At 45.3% G+C, this 16,617-nt stretch overlaps 5 protein-coding genes across 6 annotated transcripts; 1 reads left to right on the forward strand and 4 right to left on the reverse strand.

The window, feature by feature from the left end:
- The first annotated feature begins 27 nt into the window (after positions 1-27).
- tous (testes of unusual size) lies at positions 28-5,007 on the forward strand. Its single transcript, XM_018011844.2, has 4 exons — positions 28-483; positions 557-1,482; positions 1,533-1,702; positions 2,676-5,007. The coding sequence occupies exons 1-4, from the start codon at positions 218-220 to the stop codon at positions 4,827-4,829; spliced, it is 3,516 nt and encodes a 1,171-aa protein (XP_017867333.1). The 5' UTR covers positions 28-217; the 3' UTR covers positions 4,830-5,007.
- A 165-nt stretch (positions 5,008-5,172) lies between these two features.
- Positions 5,173-6,191, reverse strand: Vps20 (vacuolar protein sorting 20). The gene is made up of 3 exons (XM_018011853.2): positions 6,037-6,191; positions 5,860-5,969; positions 5,173-5,795 (listed from the first exon to the last, which is right to left on the reverse strand). Exons 1-3 carry the CDS (start codon positions 6,109-6,111, stop codon positions 5,318-5,320), a joined length of 663 nt encoding a protein of 220 aa, XP_017867342.1. The 5' UTR covers positions 6,112-6,191; the 3' UTR covers positions 5,173-5,317.
- A 186-nt stretch (positions 6,192-6,377) lies between these two features.
- LOC108616570 (carboxylesterase family protein cricklet) lies at positions 6,378-8,394 on the reverse strand. The gene is given in 4 exon segments (XM_018011859.2): positions 6,378-7,761; positions 7,793-8,013; positions 8,068-8,193; positions 8,255-8,394. Coding segments are annotated over 4 exon segments (1,749 nt in total). The 5' UTR covers positions 8,345-8,394; the 3' UTR covers positions 6,378-6,449.
- A 69-nt stretch (positions 8,395-8,463) lies between these two features.
- On the reverse strand, positions 8,464-10,842 carry LOC108616561 (carboxylic ester hydrolase-like). Of its 2 annotated transcripts, XM_089471521.1 has the most exons (5): positions 10,558-10,842; positions 10,433-10,488; positions 10,237-10,362; positions 9,960-10,180; positions 8,464-9,901 (listed from the first exon to the last, which is right to left on the reverse strand). In XM_089471521.1, exons 2-5 carry the CDS (start codon positions 10,436-10,438, stop codon positions 8,617-8,619), a joined length of 1,638 nt encoding a protein of 545 aa, XP_089327647.1. In that variant the 5' UTR covers positions 10,439-10,488; positions 10,558-10,842; the 3' UTR covers positions 8,464-8,616. The 2 variants fall into 2 exon arrangements, with proteins under 2 accessions (XP_089327647.1, XP_017867334.1); XM_018011845.2 differs by having other exon boundaries at positions 10,433-10,841.
- Positions 10,843-11,504: 662 nt separating this feature from the next.
- PTP-ER (Protein tyrosine phosphatase-ERK/Enhancer of Ras1) lies at positions 11,505-16,595 on the reverse strand. The gene is made up of 2 exons (XM_018011843.2): positions 13,417-16,595; positions 11,505-13,358 (listed from the first exon to the last, which is right to left on the reverse strand). Exons 1-2 carry the CDS (start codon positions 16,240-16,242, stop codon positions 12,126-12,128), a joined length of 4,059 nt encoding a protein of 1,352 aa, XP_017867332.1. The 5' UTR covers positions 16,243-16,595; the 3' UTR covers positions 11,505-12,125.
- Between the last annotated feature and the right edge of the window lie 22 nt (positions 16,596-16,617).

Consider the following 16,617-nt stretch of genomic DNA (forward strand, 5'->3'; position numbering starts at 1 on the left):
CCAGAAAAAAAAGGCCAGATACAAAAATAAACAAACCTGCCGTTGAATTTCCCAGGCCTCCCTCAGCTGGTTGGATGCCATGGAATTTGCTGTCAGGGCTACTTTAACAATTTATTCCTTCCGTTGTTTGATCGAAATTATTTGAGCTTAAGATACACGTACAACAAAAATTGCATTAACATTTGCCACAGCCAATTGAATATATATTTTGTACAAAATGGGAGACGAGAAGCGAACTTCTGCAGTTAATTCGGTGTCCATCAGGCCCAAACAAATCTACGGCCTGCGCACCGATGTCCTGGGCAACATACAATTCAATTTGACCAAGGAGGTCATGTATCCGGTCGAGGGTGTTCTGGCCTTCCATGACTACGTGACCAACAAGCAGAGGTTCCTGCGCTTTCCCGAGGATACCAAGGCGGAAATCATTGTCTTAAGCTCTCATCGCAAACTGATGGCTGTCCTCGAGCTGCATGCAAAGAAGTGAGTGAGAGTGCTGCATGGTTAGCTAATCTGATTGCATACCCCACTCTCTTTTTCCCCCATCTTTTTCTAGCGGTCGCTATGTGTCCATCTATGAGCTGTCCACGCTGAAGAAGCGTCGCCATTTGGATTTGCCGGCAAATCATCGCAATGCCTTGATACAGCAAATGATTTTCACCAATGATTCGCGTGCCATTGCAATGATCACCAAACCACCCAATGAGATGGTCTTCATGCTGGTCCTCGACAAGACGAGCACCGTCATCGAGGGCAGGGCCACATTGCCCGGCTCCCATGGTAGCGCCGAGTGCATTGCGGGCAATCCCAATGACTGTGGATTCGTCGCTGTGGGGGGCGATAGGACTCTGCTGCTGTTGAGCAAGTCGGAGCGAGGATTCACCATTAGCAATAACATAAAGATCAATTTTCGAGTGACCTCAATGGCATTCTTAAGCATGGATCTGCTGATGATGGGCACCGATCGCGATATGTTGATATTGGTTGAAAATGGCGAAATCAAGCTGAGCCAGAAGGCGAGTGTGGCGGAGACGGTGGACCTAATGTTGGATCAGGAGATGTTCGACAAGGAGCGGGAGGCCCAGGAGCTACGCTTCTCCACTGTGCAGCAAATGATCCTGCCCGACTGGCGTGTCCTCTGCATGTCGGCTTTTAGCCGCGGCTTCGCCTTCATCATTTTCAACAAGGTTTTCGTCTTCGAGCGCGTTTCCAAGTTCAAGTTTGAGCGCAAGACGGTCCTGACTGTGCCCATCACCATCTACTCAGAGCCTCAATATCAGATCACTAATATGGCCATCGATCATAAGCAGGAAACGGTCATTGTGACCTGCTCTCACGCCCAGATCTATGTGGGAATTCTCATCGTTCCGGAGACTCTCAAGACGAAGCAACTCAAATTCGAGCCACTCGGCGTGCTCATACACATTGGCGAAGTGGTCGATGTGTCGGTGTGCGCCTGGAAGCCCATCATAATGACGGCCTGTAAGTAGTCCTTAAATCTCACTAAAATATTATCATATATATTTTTCTAGCGAGGGATCAAACGATACGCATTTGGAACTATGAGACTGGCAAGGTGGAGCTGGTGCGCAAATTCCAGGTGGATGTGAATATTGTGGAACTGAACTCTACGGGCCTAATGGCAGCCATTGGTTTCTCAGATCAGCTGCGTATCACACAGATCTTTATGGATGAGCTGAATGTAAGTATTAATATAGGGCTGGATTTTAATATATATGTATCTAAATGTTCCCATTATTAGCATTAAGCGTTCGTCTTAAAAACTCTCCTCTTTTTGCTATTTCTCAATAAATAAACTCCATAAACTCCTTCCACTCTGCGGTTGAGTAACTCCCCATATTGAGCTACATTGACAATCGTCAATCGCCATTTTTAAAATGCGCTCTGAGTTTAATCAGCTGTTCTCTATTTTGAGTGACTCTCCGCTACTGTCTGCCATTTTGAACAAAATGTCTGTTCGTCTGCTCTCCACATATAAAGTGAGCGTCGTAAGTTCCTCTCCACATGTGAAGTGAGCGGCATAAGCTGGTTGCCATTTTGAGTAAGGCTCTTTGACTGCTTCTGTATTTTGAGCGGATTTCGTTTGAGTGACGATTAGTTATAAAAGTGTCGTTTCTGCCGATCGTCGTTAGTGTCGTGTGAGAGCTCGAGCAGGACAGTCACTGAGTGTGTAATCAGCTGTTCTGTTGTCTGCCATTTTGAAAGAGTGTCTCGTAACGTAAGCTCCTCTCCACGTGTGAAAAGAGCTCCATAAGCTGTTTGCCATTTTGAGTAAGGCTCTTTGACTGCTTCTGTATTTTGAGTGAGCTTTGCTTTGTGTGGGGAGAGCTATAAAGACTGCACTTACTGCAGATCGTTTTCAGTGGCATTTCAGAGCTCGAGCAGGGCAGTGGCTGTGGGATGCAGTGCAGCTGGCAAATTTATATATATTATTTTGTTAAAGTATTTAAATGTTTTTTAAGTGCAATTTGTTAATGAATTTGTAATTAATTATTATTTTTGTTTCCCTAATTTTAAACTCATGCCAATGTAATTTAAAATAATCCTCAGTAAATTAATGATTCTATTCTTCATGAACATTAATAATATTCTCGATTATAACTGACTTTCCCTCTCTCAACTTTTTTCTCGCTGGCTCTCCCTCTCTCGTTTAGATCGTCAAAACATACAACTTTCCGCACTGCAACGATGTGAAATACTCGAATTTTGGACACTTGATGGCTGCTGCTTATGATAATAATATTAGTGTGACATCGGTATATAGCCTCGATGTGGTCATCCACTTGAAGGGACACAATGGCAATGTTTTATCTGTGGCCTGGACGAAGACGGATAAGTACTTGATTTCTGGTGGAGCCGAGGGCGCCATTTACCAGTGGGACATTGAGACGGGCGCCCGACTGCAGGAGATCGTGCAGAAGGGCACGGAATACGTGACGATCTGCGTCAGCTTTAACGACCCAATGGTCATCTTTGCGGGCACAAATCATGGCACCATACGCGAGTTCCAGGACGCCACACTGCAACGCGAAATAACTGTGCCATCCCGCAATAAGGGATCCGTTTCCGATATGTGCTTGGCACGCTCCGATCTGATCATGTTTATAGCGGATCATGAGGGCGGCTTATTCAATATGCAGCTGCCGTTCCTTGAGGCGGGCGGCGGCACCTTCACCAACTTCCGCTTCTTCGATGGCCCCATTAATAAGTTGAGGTTCACCTATGACGGATCGATGCTGGTGGTCATATCGAAGCGTGGTACCGTGGCCATTTGGAGCTTGGAGAACATTGAGGACAGGGTGGCGCCCATCGATCAGGATTTGCTGAAGAGCCAAGAGGTGTTGATACCACGCACCCAGCTCAGCGACAAAGTGGAGCAAATCACGAATCTGGAGCTGCGTCTCAAGCAACAGGCGGAGGAGTTCCAATATCAGCTAAGTCAGAATGAGATCTTTGATGGACAACAGCTGCAGGAGGTGCATCGCAGCTATTGCAGCGCTCTCGAGGAACTCAAGGAGCTGAACAATGAGATTGTATCAAAGCATACGGAGGAAATGAATCTGATAACATTCCAGATTAACGATATGAAGCAGGATCATCGCTCCCAGATGGATGTATTGGCTAGCCAGTATTCGGAGCGCATGCTCATCGAATACCAGAAGTTCACCAATCTGCGAGAGAATATGCTGGAGCTGCGCGAGAGTTACGAGGACAAGCTGAAGAACTCGACGGGCACGCTGCAGGATACGATCGAGGCGCTCGAGAACGATTACAAGAAGCAGCTGGACGAGCGCAAGGATCTCATCCGCGAGCTGATGAAGGAGATGCAAGACAAGAAGGATGAGTTCATCAAGTACTGCCAAGAGGTGGAGGCCGAGAACGATCGCAACATGGTCGCCACCCAAACGGAATACGAGAATAAGCTGACCACTGAGCGGAACGAGACGCAGATGTGGCGCGGCAAGGCGGGTGTGCTCCAAAAGAAATATGAAGCGCAGTGCCATGAGATTGAGACGCTGCTGGAGGAGGTGGAGACATTGAAGGAGGAGCATATCAAGTCACAAGTGAAGATGCAAAAGCAACTGCGCAATATCGAGGATCTGCAAAAGGATATATCGGATCGTGATTATGCCATTGGCGCCAAGGAGAAGCGCATCCAGGAGCTGCTGCATAAGAACCAAGAGCTGGACAAATACAAGCAGGTGCTCAATCACAAGATCGCCGAGCTCAAGGCACAGATCGAGCCGCGCGAATTCCAAATCAACGACAAGCGCAAGCACATCATCGAAATGGAGCACGAACTGGAGGGCCTCAACCAGAACAACATTCAGCTGGAGCTGCAGCTCAAGGAGATGCGCGACAAGTATCTGAGCAACGTTGCCGAGCTGCGCACGGAGAGGCATCGTGCCAAGTCCGCCAGGGAATGCCTCAACTCCATCTGTACGGACATCTTCTATGTGGCCGGCGAGGTGAGCACGGCGGAGGGATTGAAGAAGGCCGTCAAGGAGCTGTTCCACAAACATGCCAGCGATGATGAACTGAAGCGTTTCGTTACGCTCGACGCCGAGGTTAAGGACGAGTTCCTCCGACAGCGCAAGCAAATTGAATCCGTTCTGGCGCGCTACAAATCTGTCGCCGAGGACAAGAGCGTGCAGAGGAAGTACGACAAACTGTTCAACGAGAACTGTCTGCTGCTCGAGGAGATTGAGAGTCTGCGCCTTGAGAACAAGAGTTTGCGCTCAAGGCTTAGGGAAGACGTGCGTCGCACCACAAAGCTCAACCCTGGAGCGTTGGAGGGTGCCCTGTAAATGATCTTATTTACATGTATGTATATATATATATATATATATATATATATATATATGTGTGTATAAATGTATGTGTGTACTTACATACATATGTACGTTCAAAAGTTATATATGCTCTATAAATAGGGCTTAAGCTCAGATGAATAAAGAACATGGCTCGCAGGCCTCCTTCATTAAATCTTTTGCGATTTGTGTGACTTCGACAGCTTCTCCATCAATCCCCCAGCATTATATAAAACATCTCCTGCTCCACTTTCCTTCACTTCATCAGCTGATTCATAGCTCTCTGCCCTCTCTTCTCGCTTCTCCTATTGCCATGGACAAGAATACATAGACCAGTCTGTTAGTGTTTACAAATTGCTTGGAATATTCTTATATCAAAATATATATCTTTCACATAGGACTCGCGACACACACAGTTTATATGTACAAATACATATACAAAAAAAGTTTAAGCTTAGTTAAATAAAGAAAATGGCATTTAGCTTCTAGGCCTCCACTAGTATCTTCTTTGCTTTCGTTTTGCTCGCTTTGGTTGCAGCTTTCTCTGGCTCTTGCTCCTGGTCATCCTCCACCTCCTCCTCGGTTGCCTTGACTGGCAACTCATCACTGGGCACTTCGGGCAATCGAACGTTTTGCTCCTCAGCCTCCAGGGCATCGAGTTCGGCGAGCACATCTTCCTCATCTTGCGTGGTCAGCACATCCGTTAAGATAGCATCTATTTCCTGTTGCTTTTCGATGCCTTCCCGTGTTTCGTCCATTATACGTTCCACCTCGTCTATGCTCAGCATATCATGCACCTTTTTCAGAGCAGCATTTCCCTGCTTCAAACCATCCAACACCTTCATTTCCACCTGTGCGAATTCCAGATCGGAGGCTAACTTCTCCAAGTTTTCGAGCTGTTTGTCTGCATTCGTGAGCAAACTTTCCTGGTACTTCTTTTTGCGCAGCAGCAGTTTTGCGCGACTATTGTGTAATACAATGATTGTTGATTAAAATAATGCTTGTGTGTACATTTTAAGCTACTTACTCTTTCCTGCCCTGCTGCAGACACTTCTTGGCGAGCAATCTATCATTTTCCAACTGTAGCTCAATGCGTTTTTGGTACTGCTTCAGACGATCCCGTTGCTGCTTCAATTGCTACAGTTCATCAAGAGATTAATACATGTTACTATTAACAGACATCTGTAAGAGATGTTGTATTTACCAGGACGGCCTTGTCATGCTCTGTAATGCGACTTGGAGCTGTCTTTTTACTAGATTTCCCAAACAATGCACCCATGATTAACTCACAATAGCCAACCACTAACTATCGATATTCACTTATTTACATAGTCGATATATTTATTTACATTGTTTACCTATTGCACGACTAAGCTACAGTATTTTTAATGTCGATAGTATTAAAACTGAAAATTATCGAGATAGTTGACTTTCAAATAGTATTTTTTATAATTTAATAACTGTTTAATAATTATAATTAGCTAAGAGATAATGTTGTGACCAGATACTTTAGTATTAAGGTAATAATATTATTATCGACCAAAATTATGTAAATTTTTTAAATAAAGAATATATTTACTTTAAAATAAGACCATTAAAAGAGAATATCTATGTAATTTACAATTTGGCTATCAACTCTTCATAGCATTGCGGCTTATATCTTTTATACATACTACGCCAAAAATCCATACGTTCCCCATCTGGATTCAGCCGCATTTTACACTCTCGATCTAGTTGCATATAATCCAATTGATAAGCATCGAGAATTCCTGTCGCATTTCTATTTTGCTTCTGAACTGGTGTCCAATTATCCGCTGGCTTGCCATATTTCGCAAAGTTAGCCCACATCCCGGCCATACTTTTCGAAATCTGAGCATCATCTGCAGTTAAGGGAGACTTATCATTATACCATTGGAATAGGTAGGACAGTTCATCGGCGTGCGAGGCTCCACGCAGTTTGTCCGCATTAAATGCCTTTTTGTATATATTCCGTCCGCCTACATAGTCGAAGCGATAGAAGTAGAAGGGCGCCTTCTGGTAATTTGCGTAAATCTCTGCTGTGTGCTGAAGATCGAGAATGAAGTGCACATCGCCGAGCAAGTCCACTAGATTATCGAGGCACTCCATCGTGAGCGACTTTCCATTAAAATAAAATTGTCGTATGTCTTCCGCTGCTTCGAACGCCTCGGGCGCCCCTGGATCCTCAACCAGGTTACGTGGGACTAAGCGTGCCATATCCTTATCAAAGATTTCCACATTTTTCTTGGGATTTCTAATCAGAACTATGCCCTCTGCCGAATTGTAACCTAATAGCACGGGCATATTAGGCAATCTCTTCCTGTCATGCAACAGATCAAGGAAGGGCTTGTTTAGCATGCTATCTGGACACCTTGGATCCTCCACAACTGGCTTGAAGGAAAAGGGCAGATGACGACGACGCTCATCAGCAGTCAGCACATCCAAAGTTTTGCTTAGCATCGCCAATGGAGTCGCCGTTTCCGATTGCAAAAATTCAAGCAATTTGCTATCGTTCTCTATTTTCTTTCCATACAGCAGTTCACCCAAACATCGTGCTTTAAAGGATCCATTTTCCTGTAGTACCCACTCCGAATTACCTGTGCCACTCTGCATGATGGCCTTGTGGAACAGTTTGCTGGCATGCGCTCCATACATATGCATATGAACAGAAGATGCTCCAGCGCTCTCCCCGAAGAGGGTAACATTCTGAGGATCACCATTGAAGTTGGCAATGTTATCGTGCACCCACTGCAGGGCCAAACGTTGATCCTTCAGACCCGCATTGCCATAGATGCCTGCTTCTGGTAGGCTGAGAAATCCCAAGGCTCCGAGACGATAGTTTAGGGTAACCACAATGACCTCCTCTTGTAACTGTAAATAGGAAAAGATCAAGGTAAGATTAGATACATATCTATAAATTTAGTCCAAGCGCGTTCACTCACTAATCTCGGTTACCACTACCAAACCAGAAGCCTCCACCATGAATCCAGACCATGACGGGCAGAGGTTTCTTCGACTTGCTCTTGGGCACATAGACATTGAGGAATAGACAGTTTTCGGAACCAATCACTTGCTGCTTGAGCGGATCGCGCTGATGCGAGACGTCGCCTTCTTTACTGCAGTCCAACTCGTTTTCCTTGAATCGTTCCAACGGCACAGGGCTCTAGTATACATACGTGAAATGGCAGGATCAATATTTTTGCTTCGATGCACCCACCCGAAAACGCAGCTCTCCCACGGGTGGTTCTGCATAGGGAACGCCCAAGAAATTGCTGTACACTACGCCATTAGGCAGCTTTTCTTGTGTGCCAACAACAATGCCTTGCCTTACAGGCACCTTCACCTGTAAATTAATAATTAAATAACAACTTTCAAACTATTCAAAGGGTGCTCTTATTTCGTACCTTTGCAGTGCTGTAGAAACGAAGGTTATTGGTTGTATAATAACCACATCGCATGGCAAATAAACTGCGCATTTTTACTTGCATATACATGTGTATATATTCACAAGTATAAGTATATATCTAGGAACTGCGGCAGTTGACAATTTCAATTTGATTTTGAATTTCTTTATGACTGATCTATGCACTCAAAGATAAACAGCTGATGGATCTTCATATTATCGATATATACAAGCACTATTATTTATCGGAGTTGTTAAATACTATATGCTTTAAAAAAATACTATACACATATCGATACACAATTATAGAATTTAAAATAGCAATATCAGAGGTATATACTATATAGTTCTGGTTAATATCCGTTACAATTTAGCCCTTAATTCTGCATAGCATTTCGATCTGTATCTTTTGTACATGCTGCGCCAAAAATCGATACGCTCCGCATCTGGATTTCGTTGCATTTTGATTTCCCGATCTATTTGCAGATAGTCCAATTGGAAGGGTTCCAGCTCTCCATTGGCGCTCCTCTTTTGCTTTTGCACTGGTGTCCAGCTATCTAACGGCTTGCCATGCTTGGCAAAATTCGCCCACATATGACACAAACGCTGCGACATATCCGCATCCGCCGGCTCCAGCTTAGTATCATCCTCCGCCATTTGAAATAGATAAAACAGCTCATCGCCGTGCGAAGCTCCACGCAAATCATTCGCTTGGAACAGGTTTTTGTATAAATTCCGTCCGCCCACATAGTCGAAGCGGTAGAAATAGAGCGGGGAACTCCTCTGGCAGTTGGCATGAATCTCAGCAGCGTGTTGAGCATCAATGTTGAAGTAAAAATCCGTGAAGATATCGACCAAGTTCTCGACCGTCACATCCTGCCCATTGAAGTAGAATTGACGCATATCTTCGGCTGCCTGTAGTGCCTCAGGTGCCTCTGATTTTGCAACCAGATTGCGAGGTACCATGCGCGCCAAATCCTCGTTGTAAAGTTCCAGCTTACGCTTGGCAGGCACAATCATGGCTATGCCCTCTCCCGAATTATAGCCCATTAGAAGAGGCATACCACCCAAGCGCTCCTTCTTATGCATTAAGTCCAGAATCGGCGTAGTTATGAAGCTATCCGGACTGCTTGGATCTTCGATGACGGGCTTAAAAGCCAGCGGCAGCTGCCGACGACGTTCCTCTGGAGTCAACACATCCAAAGTTTTCGCCAGCATCGCCAACGGCGTTGCCGCCTCTGATTGCAGAAATTCCAGCAATTTGCTATCGTTCTCAATATTCTTGCCCTGCAACAGTTCCCCAAGACGACGCGCCTTGAATGAAGCATTTTCCTGGAACACCCATTCCATGTTAGCTGTGCCACTCTGCATGATGGCCTTGTGGAACAGCTTGTTGGCATGCGCCGCATACGTATGCAGATGCACCGAGGCACCACCCGCACTCTCGCCAAAGAGGGTAACATTTTGTGGATCACCATTGAAGTTGGCAATGTTATCGTGCACCCACTGGAGAGCCAAGCGTTGATCCTTCAGGCCCGCATTGCCATAGATGCCTGCTTCTGGTAGGCTGAGAAATCCCAAAGCGCCAAGGCGATAATTGAGGGTAACCACAATGACCTCCTCTTGCATGAGCTGCGCAGGAAAGTGACTGTAATTAGGGATAGCTACTTTAAATCTTTACATTTTATCTTCGAGATTTCACTCACTAATCCCTATTGCCATTGCCAAACCAAAAGCCTCCACCATGAATCCAGACCATGACGGGCAGCGGTTTTTCTGACTTGCTCTTGGGCACATAGATATTGAGGAACAGACAGTTCTCAGAGCCAACTACTTCGAGGGTAAATGGATCCCGCTGATGCGAGACATTGCCTTCTTTGCTGCAGTCCAGCTCTGGCTGTGAAAAACGCTCCAATGGCAGCGGACTCTAAGTGGGTCAAGGTGTTACTCAATGTCAACGATTTGCTCAACTGCCACACTCACCCGGAAACGCAACTCACCCACAGGTGGTTGGGCGTAGGGCACACCGAGATAGCTCTCATATTGCAAACCACTGGGCAGCTGCTGTCGTTGTCCAACTAGGACGCCCTGCTTTACAGACACTTTCACCTGGCCATGGCACACATAAATCAATTCGAATTACTTTTGTCAGAGAATTTTTGATTGCTTTTCCACTTACCTTCATACTATTGCTGTATAATCTTAAGTACCTGGCAGTGGAATGTCCACGTCGGACTGTAATAAGTCCCCACATCACAATTAGTGCAAATCACTTAAAAGAGAAATGTTTAATCGCTATATTACCGGTCCAAAATACAAATGTTGCTTCGCAGTGGACTTTAGCCAGACAAACATAATCAGCTGTTGATGCTTTAACCCGTCAATAAACGCAAGGGGCTGATTTTGCCCGCTCGAACATAGAAATTTAGAGGAGATAAGCTAGACAACCAAATTATTTCTAATCAAATTGTTATCGTTAAAGTGAATGTATGTTTTAATTAATCACATTAAACAATGTTAATTTAGCATTTTATTTTTAAAATTTTGTTTTTAATGTTGTTTTAATGCAAATGTCAGCAAAAGTTGTTTTGAATCAAAACTTTTGATATATACTTCAAATTAGCGAATCATAGATTTGAGATTTTGAATGCATTATAGGCTCAATAGAAAATCATATTTACGAAAATTATTTGTCTATTAAAATGCAAGAAGAAAAATAACAGATCTTAGCATTGGAGAAAAAATTGACATATATGAATATATGTCTATATTAACTCACTTCAACCCATTAAACCAACCCATAAAAACGCAATATTTTTACACATTTATAATTACATTTAAAATGTTTCTAAGTTTTATTTGACTAGTTCCATTGCATAAACATTAATACAAGTTTTCAAGTTTCAATTATTTTTGTTTTGCTTTTTGTTGTTTTATCTTTATATAATTTTGTTTTGTTTTTGTCATGAAAGAACTCTAGCTGTAACTATGGATTCGGCCCTTATAATAGCAAATAGCAACAACAACTGTCGAGCTGACAGTTGGGAAAATGCCGTGAAAATTGGTGTTTTAGTCAGTTAGAAACGAAGCGCGAAGCTTCGAGACAACTTGATAAAGGGGTTTGAGCTTTTCACGGTAAACCCCAACAAAAGATTGTCAACTCACAGTTGTTGTTGCTGCTGTCTGTTGGTTGTTGTCTGTGTGTTTCTTGTTTGTTAGGGTAAGGTAATTAATAAGTTGAATTAAATGTAGTTTGTTGTTGTTGTTGTTTTAAGCTTAGGGTTTGTTTTGCTTTTCTTTTGTTTTGTTTGTTGCTCACACCGAAAAAAATGGAAAAACATTTACACTTATGTACATACATTATACATGCACACCACATACATTCAAAAAACACTTAATAAACATTTATAATAATCATCATCATAATAATCATAATAATAATAATAATAATAATAATTCGTAATCATAATAATGTGTAGTAATAGATAATAAGTTCACATAGCACACGCATCGTGTGTCTGCTATATATAACTATATTCCGATTTTCATTATCTTGTTTTATGTATATAAGTATATAATGTTCGAGACTCTTTTAGCCATGGTTATTCGCATTTGTTGTTGTTGGGTTTCTTCTTTTGTGTTTTTTTTTTCTAATTTTTTTACGTTTTTTTTTGTTTGCTTTTTTAAATAAGGTTCACAAAAAGGTTTCTTTTACAAATAGTAAATTGGTGTTTTGTTCTTCTTCAACTTCATCATCATCATCTACAACTATATCTTAATCATCATCATCATCATCATCGTCGTCGTCGTCGTCGTCGTCATTATGTTGTTCAACATTGTCATCAATTATGTGTATTCAATTTGTAACTAATCTAAAAACGTCGCAGCGCCAAAGTGCGCTTCAAATAGAGACAAATGGCTCGATGTATTAGCTCGTACTGTTCAGAGTTTTGAACCATGCCGCCGCGTTGCAGACGGAGATTGCAAACAATGCCCAAGATATCCACAAAGATGTCCGGCATCTTGGGCAGCTGGTCGAAGCTAACGGCATCCGGCTGCTCAACAATGTGCTGTATGTGCAATAGAGTATTGCAGCTAAAGCTGGACTCGGTATCCTCGTCGCTGCCATATTGTGTGCACTGCATATCCTTGATGGTCAGCGTTTTGGTCAGCATACCAGTCAGGGAGTAGGCCAACGATTGTCGTAGCTGACGCACTGCATTCAGTATGGCTGTGAAGCAACCGGTGCGTCCAATGCCCGCCGAGCAGTGTATCACGGGCAACGGCTGCACCGCATTGAAGATGTCCTGCTTGTAGATCTCCAAACGTTGGGCGCTCAAATGCGCATTCCGTGTGCTCCGTTTGTCATCGTAATTGTCGAACTCCGACTCGCACTTGCCAAGATTCAGCACATGCAAACAGGTGTCCAGCAAGGTGTTGATATCCCGCGGCGAATGGTGATCGGGCCAGTCGGGATACCAATAATGATAGCAGCAAATCTTTTGCAAATGATAGTCCAGCAGGCCCACACTGTCCGGCACATTGATGCAGTAGAGCAGAATGAGCTTGCGCACAGAATAGCCATTGCGTCGCACAATGCCCACGTTTTTGGCCAAAAAGAAACTTCCAGTGGCGGGCAGTGAGCGACGCAGCGACTCGCTCAGCGTCACCTTCTGCGAATCGATGGCTATGTGCCAGCGATTGTTGAGCTGCTCCCGTTCCGGCTGCAGTTCACTGCCGAGATTAGTTCCAGACTCGTCGCTCTCCTGCATCGACATCAGATGCGGCTCAAAATAGGCGCGTGCCTGCGCGCTCAACTCAAAGACCTCGCCCTTGGCGGCCACTGCAAAGATCTCGTTCAGCTCGATGGGAAAATAGACGGCACACTTCTGTCGATTGCACTCCGTGAAATTTGTCAGCATTACGATCTTTTGATAATACTGCTGCAAGATGTGAGTTCGATCTACGTGCGGACTGCTGCCTCCATCCATGCAACGTCGTATATAACGCTGTGTATTCTGATAGATCATCAGCCAAAACTCGAAAATGGTGTTCGGCAGAGGTCCCTGCGTGGCCACGTAGCACTTGGACACATAGTCCGGGCCCTGAAAACGAATTCAAGTTTATTAGATGTATATGTGAGTTCATAATTGGAATAATTACCTTGATGTAATTGGCATTGATGTAGGGCAACTCCTCGTTGGCCAGCAGCGTCGTTTTGCTCATCAGCTCCTCGCTTGCAGTTTGGGGCTGCAACAGGGAGCAGCTCTGCAAATTTAGTAGCTCCGTCGCCTCACTCTCGAGTATAACGCGCGAATGCTCGTTGGGCAGAATCGTTTTGTATCGATTCTTTGTCTGCGAACCTAATACCATGGGCTTCTCCTGATGATTCAACGGCAAGTCCCAAAATTCCTTATGCAAATCACGAAATATACGCTTCTGTTCATCATCGTCCAGATGTGGCAAAGGTGTTACGATTCGCTTGACCACCGTCTGGTACAAGTTCAGCAGTTCGCTGTCTTCGGATGTGGGCGGCACTTGATTTGTGGGCGTGCCGCCTTCACGTCCCAACACCAACACCGGCGGCTGCTCCAAGTTCGCTTTGTAGCTGTGATCGAACACGTGATTCAGCTTGATCAAATCGTACTGATTCAGCGGATTCGAGGCACTCTGCAGCATCTGTATGCTGGCCAAATAGATTTTGAACTCTTCGCTCGTCGTCTGCGGTGAGAGCGGACGTGTCATGATATTCCGAATGCCGCCGCCGCCGCCACCACCAGCTGCACAGGTGCAGAGCACAACGCCCGTCTCGTCAGTTCCTATGGGAGATTTGTTCTTCGACTGCTCGCTGGGCTGCAGATCGGAGGCCGAGCCAAAGCACAGCGGCTGCTTGAAGTCCAAATACTGTGAGCTATTGCCGGATCGATTGCTATTCAAGTTCTCGGTGCTGAAGAACTTGCGCTGATGTGTCGCCTGAGCGGCATTCGCTGCACCACAGCTGCAAACAGTTAACTTGGGCTGCGTTGGATCCAGAACTCCTCCTCCACCGCCTGCTGTACTCAACTGGCCGCCCATATTGAGCGTTAGACTTTGATTGCTGCCCCTTCGCTCGAGCAGCCCGCGCTTAGGCGTCGTCTGACTGGCCATCGAGTTGAGCTCCCCGCACGAGTTGGTCGTGTGACTCTGCAAGGTGATGCTGTGATTGGATCCACGCCGCCGAAACAGACCCTGACGCACACCCTGGCCGCTGCCCGCAGCGACAGTTAATTGATTAAGCGGCTGTGGCTGCTGTTGATTGTGCGATTGTTGCTGCTCCAGATTGCAGCTGGACTTCGAGTTGCTGACAGAGCCCAAGCTATAATTCGAAACACTCAAGCCGCTGTTCATTAGATTGCCACAAGAGCTGTGCAGATTCAAGGTGAGACTGTGATTCGAGCCGCGACGCTGCAGCAGATTCATCGAGCCATGACCGACGCTCTTGCCGGGCAAATCCATCGACTTTTGCTTAAAGGGTGACTCCACAGCTGCTGTGCATGGCGTAAACTCCACCAGGGTCAAGCACTCGGGCAACGTCTTCAAATTGGTACTCGATGAGTGCAGCATGGGATTTAATTTGTGTGCGCTTCGTGGTGCCAGAGTGGCTCCCAGTGTGAATTTCCCGCTGTTGCTGCTGCTCTCAACACTTGAGGCCGACTTTTGTTCATCGGCATCCAGTGAGGTCTGATATGGATTCTGTTTGCGATGATACATTTGCCAATCGCTGCTATTCAAGCCAGGCGATTTGCGACGAGTGGTGCGTCGACTGTGCAGTGACTGTTGGGTATCCAGACGTGAGAGCGAGGTGGAGTGCAAACTGGAGGCCGTTGGCTGCATTAACATATTGCTTTGATTCATGGCCTGCCCAGGGCTGTGGCCATATCCATATCCATATCCATAACCGCCACTGCTGCCCGGCATGGGATGAGATTCATTGATCGGATGCACCACAATCGACAGCTCCGTCTCGTTGGCAGCAGAGTCCAGGGAGCGTGCCTTCTCCTTGGTGCTCTTGATTGTGGGCGTCTTTGGCTTGGAGGGCGATAACGGCTTGGCCAGCTGCACATCTGTGATGCGTATGGTGAGATTGTTCTTATTCTTGCGATTGCGTCGACCCGTTTCGACTGTGACAGCTTGCTTTGCTTGCTGTTGTTGCTGTTGCTGATTGTCAGGCTCTTCGGCTGCCAGGGCAGCAATCGGTGGCGACTGCTGCACCACCATATCTTGCACCACATGATCGATTTCGGGAAAGCGAAAGAAATTGCCATTTTTATAGCCAGCCGAATTAATGATGTTGAGCGGGGAGCCGCTCAACGAATGATTCAAATTCAAATTATTTATGGAGGCGAGCAACTTGGGTGAGTAGCTGTGCCGGCTCGAATCGTTAAGGAGATTTGGCGTTGTTGTTGCCGTTGACGTAGTTGTTGTTGTCGTCGTTGAGCTATCATCTCTAAAAAGGATTGTGGGTGAGTTGTGTTCGCTTTTCGATAAATACAAACTATCGTGATCGTTATCGGTGCCGCATTTTTTTGGTATCGTATTCTCCTTGTTGGCAAATATCCGACCTGCGTCCTGCGGCGAACATGATCGTCGATCGTATAAGGAAAATCGCTTAAATTTACGATTTAGCGTCGTCGGCGATTGCGGCAATTGCGTTGAGTGTTGCTGCTGCGGCTGCTGATGCTGCGGCTGCTGTTTAGGATTACAAACTGTAAACTGTTTCGGTGTATAGAGTGGCTCCTCATCGCATGCATCAGATGTCGCTGCTGCAGATGGAGTTGTGGGCGATGGGAACTCAAAGGAGGTCTGTAGATATTCGAGGGGCGTAAAATATGGTGTGGGCGTGCTCTTATTGCTTTCCACATCGATATCGGTTTCAGCAGCATTGGTATAGGAGCACTCAATTGATGCAATAACTGCATGTTCTTTGTTGTTGTTTTTTAACTTGTCCATTATATACACACACAAAACACACAGAAAACGCGCTGCGCTCCGCTCCTCACTCCTCACTCCACATACACACCGCTCCGCTCTGCGCTGACACGCTCGCTCGCTCGCTTCGTTCACACGCCTTCAGTTTGTGCTGGGGCTGCTATTTGGCTAGACAGGCGCTGCCATGCAGTTGGTATAATGCCGTCAAACGGTTAACATTATTGGCATGCACATTAGCCACTAGCTGGTTGACAAACTATATAGGCATTGCAAGAAAATTGCGCTTTTCACAACACAACATTTTTACACACGCAAAATAAGGAAAATAATCAACCTAAATACAATGTGACCAAGCCATCTTACACATAAATTAATACATATTCATATGTATATAGA

This window comes from Drosophila arizonae, chromosome 5 (assembly GCF_054131065.1).
Source record: "Drosophila arizonae isolate 15081-1271.41 chromosome 5, UAZ_ARI_1.0, whole genome shotgun sequence".
Taxonomy (NCBI): domain Eukaryota; kingdom Metazoa; phylum Arthropoda; class Insecta; order Diptera; family Drosophilidae; genus Drosophila; species Drosophila arizonae.